General features: G+C 40.6%; 1 protein-coding gene across 1 annotated transcript; it reads right to left on the bottom strand.

Moving 5' to 3' along the window:
- Window positions 1-11003: 11003 nt before the first annotated feature.
- NANP (N-acetylneuraminic acid phosphatase) lies at window positions 11004-11651 on the bottom strand (the record flags this gene model as incomplete). Its single annotated transcript, XM_010078789.1, has 1 exon — window positions 11004-11651. A coding segment is annotated over one exon (648 nt), but the record flags the coding sequence as incomplete, so codon positions are not given.
- Between the last annotated feature and the right edge of the window lie 5 nt (window positions 11652-11656).

The following is an 11656-nucleotide window of genomic DNA, read 5'->3' as shown; positions in this document are numbered from 1 at the left end:
CCAGCTTTCTAAGCCATTACTGCTGAATCATTGTGTCCCGAGTAACACGAAATCGGACTAGGAAGCTTTGACAGGGGTCTGCAGGAAGTAATTTGGGGATGGTTACAGCACGCAAATAACAAAAAATAGAATATATGTGAAAGTGTAAATATTTCCAGAGAATTTCTGACACATAGTCCCACACCAAATGGAGGCTGAGTGACAAGCACACCTGCCGATACTTGATATAGAAGAATAGCTATTCTGTCTGTTCATCAAAATGATATTATCTGGTTGTGGTTTATGCTTAATACACTGCGTAGCAATATATCTAGTGCTGCTCATTACCATGAAGGATTGCTTACTATATATTCAACTATATGACCAACCAAGTATAATGACAGATCTAATTCACAAGTGCCGGTTTTATTAGTTTCTGCTTTTTATTTCTGAAGGATTAATACAGAAAACTTCGGATAAAATTTAGCCTGAAGAAATATAAAACCTGGGAAAGCTGGCCAGCCCATCTAGGAAGAAGCTGTTGGCAAATGTCGGTGGAAAAATATTCGGAGGCACTGGAGGAGAATGGGAGAGGCAGAAAAATCTATGTGAGTGTTTAAAATATATATGAAGATGATGAACATAGCATGGAGTTCATCTGCAGTTGCATGTGCTTGTGCTTACTACACATACCCAGGCTCTGTGAGGTACTAACTTTAAACCTGAGAGCAGACCAATGGCACTTGCACCCACTGAAATCTTTGCAGGCTCGCAGGGGCTCCCCTTGCTTAGACTGAAACTTGTGCAGTGCATAGCTTTACTCAAACCTTCTTCCCAGCGCAAATTTCACATCAAAAGCTGTGAAACCCAGTAATGTCACATTTAGAGCAATAAAATTTTAGTATCCACTTATAGAAATATATTATTTTAAAGCAATATTTTAAAAATTCCTATTTCTGGCTCTGGTCACCCTCAGTACCTTGTATACTAAGCATAACAAATGCCACTTTGTAAGGAAAGCAGTCGTGATGCTTGTAACTCAGTAAGTACCGGCTAAAGGAAGTATCTTCGCACAGAGAAGCAGAGGGCTATAATTTATTCTCCATTAGGGATGTGCATTACAGTTTTGTACTAAGGTAGTGATGAGATGTTTCTTTCCATAGGACTTATCTCAGGAATTTTCTTTGAGCCACATGGTTGCATGGGATATTTTAAATAACTATTATGGAGATGTCATGTGCTGGGTGAACCAGGCAGGTTCCAAAAGTGTATTTGAAAACACTGTCCTCCAGGTGCCAGTTGGAAGCTGGGAGGTAGTGAAGGCAGTACGTTCCAGCAGGCACAGCGATTGTATCTGACATACCTGAATGTCTTGCCTGGTTTTCTGGGGTATTTGTTTGCAAGGTGTAAGAAGCTCATATAATATTTTCTAAATGAGAGATGCAAATTATATAAATTGGATCTTAATTCTGGGGATCTTTTCTTGTGAGTTTTAGGGAGAAAATATTGTATGAGAACACCTGTCTGGGGCCAGCACAGTGGGTCAGTCTGGTGTGCTCTCTGCAGGTACGGCAAGCAGTAGGTGACTGAGGAAGAGGATAGGGAGTGAGGCATTTTCTAGGGTGCTCCTTTCCCTGGTAAGCAGTTTTAGCTGCTGGCCGTCAGTGTGGTGGAGACTTCCAGAGGCAGAAGCAGTATCCAGACCATTCTGTTCAGCATATTCTTTTGGATGCATCCTCCACAAACTGGTTTGATCTTTCTGAAGCCATTTCTACTTTGGCAGTCACATCATGCTATGGGAATTAATTCTGCGTTTAACACATAGGATATCCCTGTTTCCTGACATTGATGTAATTCCCACTTGCCTTGTGCTCATCTGCAGAGATCCTGGGGCATCACTGCCCAGGATTTCTCACTTTCCTCCCAGCAGCGTTCAGGTTAAAGCACTTGCTACTCTACATACTGTGTTCATTTTCTGCACGCCAGACTGCCGCATGCTGACAAATACCTGCCAGCAGCTATGGGTTTTGACTTGGGAAATTCCAGGTAAACATGATCCCTCAGCCTCTCGCAGGTAACAGCTGCTACTTTTGCTCAAAGGGAATTCCCACTGACTTTGATCTGTAGGAGAGGACATCACCCCTGGTTTGCTTCGTTACAGTGAGGTAAGAGACATTAGCTAAAATTTTTGTCAGAGACATTTGGTAGTAGTTACTTCACAAGCAGCAGCCCAGACTTTTCCACCACTTACCTTAGTCGTACACGCTTTGCTCTTAATGGCGTGCTCTATCCACCCCACCGAAAGCATGGCCAGAGTCTGAGCCAAAAAGCAGCAAGAACAGGACAAATACCAGTTATCTCTCTGGTATGACCTGTGGAAATCTGCAGGCATGTTGGATGTTGGCATTTCTACCTTCTAAATTTGCTGTCTTCAGTGCATGTAAAAGTACCGAAGCTTTTGGGGGGTCTGCTTTTCATTGCCAAAGCCGTGTTAGTCATTTACACTGACTCTTCCACACTTTTAGCATCAAAGTTTTGGCATTTTGGGTCATTCTGGCTGGAGCATGGCACAAAGGTCCTTCGAAATAATTGCACTGCCTACATTTGGTGTGTGTATCAAACAGACAGGCACTAAGGCAATGCAGCATCCTGCCTTCTAAGCATCAAAGAAAGGTCTTGGGATTGTTCATGGGCATTTTCCCTGTGCAGACATCTCCACTTAACGTGGAGAAAAGCCTCCTCTAACAGTAGGCCTATTGAAGGAGCCCCAAAATGTTCCAGGCACTTTCAGGAGAAGACAGGCAGCCAGTGCAGAAGTGGGGTTTTTCGAGTGGGTACCCTGTCACAATTACCTGCAGCAACACCTCTCCTGCACCGCCGTGCTCCCAGGTGAGAAGAGCTGCCAGTGAACCGCCCCAGCGCTGCTCTGCTTGTTCCCATTGTATGGACAGACCCTGCCACCATGCTGTTGTCCTTGGCCTCGGAGAGCTTCAGAGGAGGGTTTGCTTCATGTTCAGGGGTGTTGTAGCCTGGGGCTGCTTCTGCTGAAAACTGATCCTCAGCTGCCACCTGCTGAGCACCGAGGGAAGATGCAGCAGAAATTCCTGCCTGGGTTCAAGGCTTCCCTCCCCATCAGGGGAGCTAAAGCCACCACTGAGCGCCGTCATTCCAGCCGGTGGCCAGGGGAAGACACTAAACACACTGTCACCGGGGCCGTTTGCAGATGGGAGCGGGGGTGCTGGCTTCACAGACATGGCCCGAATTGCTGGGCTTGGGCGCAGCCAAGAACTCCGCAGAGCGAGAAAAATGCCATGTAGTAGCAGGTAACAGCTTATATAGTAACCCTTTACACGAGGTCATAGAAATAAAGTGCTAGTGTACTGTCAAGTTATAGAAAGAGGAGCTCATCAGGAGACTTTTGAAATCATAAAGATGCCACTGCAGCATGAGCTGCAGGAAAAAAAGTTCATTTTTCTGAAATAAATCTGATACCTACATGATATAAACCAAATTTGCTCAGGCACAGTGCACCAGTACCTTAGAAGGCTGGGTTTAGTTTGGCACCATGATGTTATGACCAACTTTTTGCTGTTAGTCATGCTCTTTTTCAACTGCCTGTTGTGCATTTTGCAAAGTATGCCACAGATCCTCACACTTAAAGATGATACTTACCCACCTAGATCAAAACCTTGTCTAAGCAGGGCTATTTTGCCATGTATGTGCACAACGCCTAGTAAAACAGGATCTTGTAGTTTATTATGTCTGGAGGGTAGTGTGAAGCGAAAAGAAGATGGGTCTGACCTCATTTACGGGTACCAGGTATGTTTTATTTTTAAAAGAGTGATGGAGAGAAAAATAAGGAGAACAGGAAAGAAAATACAAAACCAAACCACACCCAAACAAAAACTGTGCTTGCATCTACATCTAACAAACCTCTAATGCCACCTGCTGAGGAAACACTGAAAATGAGAATAAAGTCTCCAGAAGACTACTAATTGCATTATTCTTATTGATTTCTTTTAAAATTCATATTATATAGAAATACTGAAAGGATTTTAAGAAATTTAGATGAGCAGCTGTGAGCACAATAAACTGGGTCTATTTTTAAATACCAAAATGACAGCAATTTCTTTTCAACCCTAGTCCAGACACTAACTCCTTGTAATCAAGAATGGTCTATTATTCAACTTTTTCTTCACTCCTAAATTAGCCACCCAAAAATTGTCCTAAAATACATTTGCATTTTTTAACGTGGAAAGGATAGCTTATTAGCAGCATCGTGACTCCTTAAGGCCATCGCTTTAGCACTCAGCAATAAAGGGAAAAAGTCATTTTCTTAATCAAACCCCATTATAGAGAAAGTGCATACAACCCCAAATACAACACTGGTCCTTCATGACAGAAAGTAGAAATAGAAGAACAGTGAGGCCTATTTTTTGAACATCCTTAAAATGTTTTCTGCCAGCATGAACCTGCTGATGCCTGAACAGCTGTACTGTGGCTCTAAAACGGAGACTCCAGGCCAATTATGGTTCTTCCTGGCAGCGTGTTATAAAATTTTTATGCAGATTTCAAAAGCATCTTCTTTGCTCGTCATTCACTGGTGACAGAAGTTGAGCTGCAGAGAAGGCTGTAAAGTCAACCTGAAAACTGCCAAGACCTGCAAAATGTTGGGAATGCAAATCCTAACACAGAAGCCAAAGGGTGGGTTTTTTTTTTTTCCCCTGCATTTTGCATACATCTGTTGCACGCTGCTCGCCTTGCAAATACGCACAAACACTGAAAAGAGAGAAAAACAAACGGGAGGTGGTTTGGGTGGACAGAACATCATTAAACAGGGGGCACAGGATTCAAAACAACACAAAAAGAAATTGTTAACTAGGTAGATTGAACTCAAAGTAAAATATCTCCAAGGTACGGGCTTGTTTTCATTTCAAGATATAGCACAGAAATACAGCGTAAAACTAATAATACAACATTAAGATGAACCTCTGGCTGCAGCAGTAGCAGTTTTAAAAATACAGGTAACATTCCACAACGTAACAGCATAAAGATAACAAATACATCATAGCGGTTTGGACATCAAGTTATGAGGTACCTTTGAAAATACGTTCAGATGAGAGGGATGGAAGCAAAAAAAGTATTTTTACTGAGTTACATTTACTGAAAGAAAAATAAACAAGCTGTTTTGTGTCGTTTATGCATTTTCTTCGTGAAAGGAAAAAAAAGGTCTTGGAACATTCAGGACCCTTCTCATTTAAATGTCTGAAACAAAACACAATGGAAGGCATCAACGGTTTGGAAAACAAAGGCTGTCAGTCCATCCAGGGCAGACTTCCTGATAAATCCTAACCCCAGTGAGATTTAACCAGCCGCACCGCTAACAGCAAAGACCAGTAGCACAAATCAAAATGGTTAAGCCTGACTTTATCAAACAGACACATTAGTGCTCTGATGAAAAAAGCATAGTAACTGTGAGGATACTTGTTGGCCTAATTAATGAAAAGAATAAAAGAGAAGAATTTATTGAGATTCTTAATAGCAAAAGAACTAATAAAATATATATTTGAGTGGCTGATGTATTTTGACATGTAATGATTTCACCTCCAGTTGGACCTTTCTGTTACACTGGTTACGGCCTCGGGAGAACAGTCTTTCCATACCTGCCTGAATGCCAGAGCCATTGAGCAGATTCAGCAACAACACATGTAAATAAAAATTTGCTCATCTGATGCTCACCAGGCTGGCTTTTGACTGGAAAGTAAAGTAAGTTGAAATGCTTTCCACTTCATCTTCACGCATTCCATCTTCCTTTCTGGGGAAACCGAGCCATAACTAAGTGACTTCCTATGATCACTGAGAAGTACAAAAACATTTCCTAAATCCTTGATCAAAAGCATAGCTCTCAGATCACCACAGTCATATATACTTAGATACATTTCTCTGCCTTACTGACCCTGTATTTTATTGTATTTTTGCAATATTGATGGTGTAGCAGCATTTCCAGTGGAAAAAAACAAAAAAGAACTTAACAAATATGTGAATTAATACATTAGATGCTTTAAATAAAATTTATATTAAAATGCAGTTGAAGCTGCGTACATAGTTTCTTCCATGTTGCCTAGTAATGTTATTTCCAAAATACAAAGAAGTTGGATTTTCTCAGTGTGACAAAGTTGTTCTTGAATATAGTTGACAGAAACCAGCCAGTGATGAAGACTGAACAGACACTGGGAAACTGCTGAAATGATGAGTAGTGGTTTGTTATCCTCACAACATTCACCTCTTAAGTCAAGTAATCATCAACATTTCTTTTAAAAATTGGAGAAAAGTATCTCAGAATTGATATTTTACACTTGCCTTATAAACCTTGACATCTATAGGTGACTAACAGAGGATTTTGTCTGGAGGCTTTTTTTTTCCCCTCTCACATTTCTACTTTTTGTTGTTGTTTACAAGTTGACAAATTTGCCCAGTCTGTGTGATATGAACAGAAGCTTCTTCAGAGGAAAGACCATTTAAATCTAACACAGCCTGAACACATGCTTGCAGCACACAGCTGCCAAGGAGCTGGTACTAACTGTAAGTATCTACCGTGATCTTGCTACAAAAGCTGGGTCTCTTCCATTACTTTGTATTGTGATCCTCTGCAAACTTTGACCCAAATGCTAGATACCTTTGTGATTCAGAAAGATACGGAAATGCAATCAATGAAATAGATGATGGAGACCAATTAGTTGAGGGAGGAGAGGCAGCAGGCAGAAGCCAATTGTAGGTGATGTTCTAGAAATGAGCACACAAATCTCACTTAACCTTGTGAAGGTCCACTGATGTACACGGCAGCATTTTCCAATGTTAAATTAGACCCCACGCTGAGTTATCATCTGGTCGTTGGTGAGGTGTTGACCTGAGAAACATGACTTGCACTTCTGAAGGACTGAAATTTCATAGATTAGCACCATAATTTAATTTCATATTTTGTAAAATGCATCTTTTTGCTGTCATTTCAGGGCTGTTCAGCAGAAGGCTCTCATGCAACCTTGTTTTCAGTAGATGGAATAAAAGGTCAAAATATGCTATACGGAGCAGGCAACGTGATTCTCTGTGTCTAAGTCCCTTGCAACATAGGCAGAAAGTTGCTGGTTTTGCTTTAGACACAGCTGACATCATCTCTGCATTGTTGTGTCTCTTGCATGTGCACAGCATGATCTAGAAAGCGAGTTATAATGGAGACAATCCCACTGCAAGGCTGATAGCAAAAGCTGTGCACAAAAGCACAGTATACCGCTCCATACAGCGCAGATACACTGCATTGCTAGTTGTACTTCCCAATACGTTCAAATGATGTCCAGATGGTGAGTTTTGTTAGTACAGAATTCAGGTAGGATTTTAATGTAGGATTTCTGAAAACCTTTAGCTGTTACGCCATCCAAACATCTTACCTCTTAGTATTAGAGAACTTAGCATTCTAATGAAAAGTACTGATCTCCTGTATAAAACATTCGGTCACCTTCTAAGAACTTTGTGCAAGGTTTTTCAAGAGCATAAGAAAATGTCCTCATTTCTGAGGCTGTCACTGCCCAGCTTCATGCCTCACACATACACAGCTTCCCTGACGAGCACTGGGGTGCTGTGGAAACTACACCCCGTCAACACATCTAAATGTGAGCTCACAGATTTTGAAGCCTAATTCTGTGCTGTTTTAAAACGCAAACAGAACTCTCGCCCTTTGTTGTAAACCTGGTCACAAACATAGCTATCCACAGTAATACAGAGCGTTAAAAGAAATGTTTTATAAACAAAATACTTTTATTAGACTAGTACATGGGTTATTTTAAATCAAGAATTAAAATACAGTTGGTATTATCTTATTGTTTCAGTTCATTTCACTAAAGTCAGAGTTACTGTAGACTAACCTCAGGAGGTAATATTTACCTGAAAAAAAAGTTTTTAAAAAATATAGATGGAATCTCTTTCTCCTGTTTTTATTTAGTGTGTTTTGGCAATATAATTTAAACTAGACAACATAGCTAAGAGCATAACACTAAGCAAAACCAGAACTTAACTGGAACTGAATATAGACCATTTTATTGATCTGTTCCTGCTTCTGATGTGAAAATGATCCCATCACTACATTTATGTTTCCATTTCATTAAATATGATAATTTTTCATTAGGCTCTCTGCAAGAGCTCCATCCAAGAAAAACATCTTGAGCATTTAGAGATGGTCCAGATACCTAATCCAGTTTATTGGGTAATTGCTTCTAAGAAGACTCCTAGAGAAATCCCTTCTACTGTTTCTTCTTGCTTTATAGAAGCATTGTAACGCTACTGCCCTATCTGGACACTGGTGGTCACACCCAGCCTGGTGCAGTACTCAGCAACGGCAAAAACTATACTCGGGTGTGGCCTCTATGGACCACACTGTCACCTGAGTGTTCAGTTACAGTGGTTTTTATAGATTCATAGATTTAAGAAAACAACTGGCCACCTGCAAAACAAAGAGCAGCCTCTTCTAAAACAAGAGACCCGTTATACAATGAACGGGCTTGGCATCCCACTTCACAATGATGCACTGGCAAGAGAACACTAAAAAACAGTAACCTGGCAAGATACCCGTTACACAATGAACAGGCTTGGCATCCCACTTCACAATGATGCACTGGCAAGAGAACATGAGCCTCAACTTACATTAAAAAATGGTAACCTGGCATATCCTTCAAGCCCACAGACAGAATTGTGAATTATTACTATTTGTTATTTTAAATCTCAGCTGTATCAGAAACCTTATTCAGGCCTAAGTTCTATTGCCCTGATGCTGTGCAAACAATGCAGAGTTATACTGCAGCTCCTTTGGGATGCTGTTGTAAACAAAGTTTTCACTTTTCTATGAGATAGTACAGTTAAAACAGATTACTTCAAATACATTACCTTTTCAGGGATCCACCTAACCTTTCAGATACATTTCTATTTTTAGACAATATTCGTCATAGGCTCAATGATCTTTATCATTTTTGTCTCAGTCTTTGATTATAAGGAACGTTATTACCAATGCTTTGCTCATCAGCTAACCCAGTGACTGTTCGCATGTTCTTCCAAATGCAAAATAAAATCTTAACTCAGGCCTCTTACTTCAGTAACAAAGGTGTGTCAAGTCAGTCCCACTGGCTCACGTCACATGTGGCAACTTACTACACCACTGTAACTGGATCATTTTTAGCACGTGCCCATTTCCTCGAAGGCGCAAGTAGGGCCTGCCTCTGTTCTCTTCGCTGATCCTGATGTCTCAAAGGTCTTGGCTAGGTAACATGAAGAACCTGGACTGCTTTACCTTTCTTAAATGAAAGTGGATGAAAAGGGTTCAAACTTTAATGAGTATTTCCTTTTTTTTTTTTTTCCACTTGATGTAGGAGCACCGTATTTTAATGCAACCTAAATTCTTTGGCAAATAATTTAACCCAGACCAGTAATAGCCTCCTCTAAACAGAATCGGTCATCCTATGCAAGACTTAACTACATTAACTTAAATTCATGTCAAGTTAAACACAGGAACCTCTCCTGTATATAGGATTCCTTCTACACACCCATTTCCTGGTAGGTTCTATTGCTGCCCACATGCCAGACAATCCTTCTGACAGCATCTCAATATCTCTGTTCTCAAAAGATCTGTCGTGGGTTTATTCTAAAATACAAAATTTGATTGCTCATATTCAGCCCAATGTATACATAGCAAATAGCTTTTTCAGAAACACAGGTTTTCCAACAGGTGTTTTACATTTCCATTTAATATGTGAATCCTTTCCCATTATAAAGTACAGAAAAATTAAATTATTAAAATCATGATCTGGGAAAGAGAAATCTTAGTGCTTTAAAGTCATCTCCTGCAGCTAATGGAAAGAGCCCAGACACATTATAAAGTTATACACAGTACTGTAATACATATGACATAATTTTCCAATTTCCTGGAAGAGAGTCATGAAAGCCATTTACAAAAAACTAGTTCATATTTTCTCCAGAGTAAACCACATGAAATACATGTAGAAACTGGAGTAAGGAGGGATGATACAGCAGTGGCATTAAAACAGCCAAAAAAAGCACTGATCCTGCAGTTTAATCTGAGTAGCCATACACCTGAGCAAGACCAAGAACAGTTTCTCCAAAAAGTCTGATCAAAATTCACTAATAAAATCAGACAGAACAATAATATTAGCTTTTAAAGAGTTCGACAGTACAGTAAGACCATTGAAAATATCAGCTTTATCAATTACATTCCAACAAAAATAATAAACTGAATTACAAGTATACTGCCTATCTGCATAAGCACCAAGATAATACAAAGTAAAAACTAATTCATCAAGTCCCTCTGATAAATGGTCCCCTATACAAATGTAAATTTTTAATGTACACTTAAGTACTTTTGGAAAGAGGTACAGATTCCATAAAAGAAAAGTCACTGCAAAGTCTGAAAAAAATTCTAAAACTTGAAAACTTGAAAAAAGATCAAAGGTAAACCATTTTCTAATGGTCTGATACACAATAAATTCTGAGTTTAGAAATAGCAAAATTCACTCCAGTTCCTGAGATAAACTGCAGATCAGTTGTGAAGATTTACCACATTATACCACACTCTCCTTCTCACCTTCTTTTACCCACAGCAAACAAGGTTTGAATTGAAGCGTCTACTAAACTTACAAGTCAGCAAAGCATGTGAAAGATCAAAACATTCGAATTTTCTTTCGAACAAGAAGACAGGCACCTTAGGTCAGAAACAGAATGACTTTAGCCACAGGCTGTCAAAATAATTTCCAAACAGAGGCAGTTGTTTTAAATTAACTGCTCTTGCATCTTTTAAATTAATCTAATTTTGTTTCTACCCTGTTTTCACTGACAACTGTGTTCTTATTCGTCCACCAGCTGTTTAAGAAAGCATACCATTAATAAGTTCAAAATCCTAGGGTCAAATTTTTTAAAAGCACGTGAGTAACCTAACAGCTCAGCAGGTCTCTGATTGCATGCTGGAACCGTCAATGCGCTCCATTATTACTAGCCATATGGTCAGTTCCTAACTTAGCATTAATTTTGTGCTCCATCTTCTGTAAAATTGCTGGAAGATCCAGAACAGAGGAAATAATATAATGAGGTACTGGGGAGATATCTACTGGGGTAGTCATTGCTTTGTTTAACCAGACAGTTGCTTTCAAGCCAGCATTCAGGCCTCCTTGAATATCTGTATCTAGAGAGTCACCGACCATCACACACTCCGCGGGCTGCACCCCCAGGAGATCGCAACAGTGCTGAAATATGGATGGCGCCGGTTTCTCTTCTTTCTGCTCTCCTCCCACAACGATGGCATCGAAGTAGGGCTGACAGGCGCACGCCTCGATCTTCTCCCTCTGCGTCTGCTTGTCGCCGTTCGTTAGGAGCAGCAGGCGGACCCTTTTCCGCAGCTCGGTCAGCATGTCCCGCGTGTCCTCGGGCAGGGTGAGGTGCTGAAGGCGGGTAGTTTTCCACAGGAAATAACACTCGGCGGCCAGGTCGCGGTTCGCCTCCCCGCCCATGGTCTCTTGGATCGCTTCCTCCCAGTGGGAAATCCGCAGGTCGGTGATGCACATCTTGGCGGGATCGTGGCACTCCTTCAGCAGCTTGGCCTGCACCTTATCGCAGATGGCCCGGGCTT

This window comes from Pterocles gutturalis, unplaced genomic scaffold, assembly GCF_000699245.1.
Source record: "Pterocles gutturalis isolate BGI_N339 unplaced genomic scaffold, ASM69924v1 scaffold17528, whole genome shotgun sequence".
In the NCBI taxonomy this organism is placed as follows: Eukaryota; Metazoa; Chordata; class Aves; order Pterocliformes; family Pteroclidae; genus Pterocles; species Pterocles gutturalis.
Note: the sequence above shows the minus strand (reverse complement) of the source record. Positions and strands in the feature narration are given on the sequence as shown.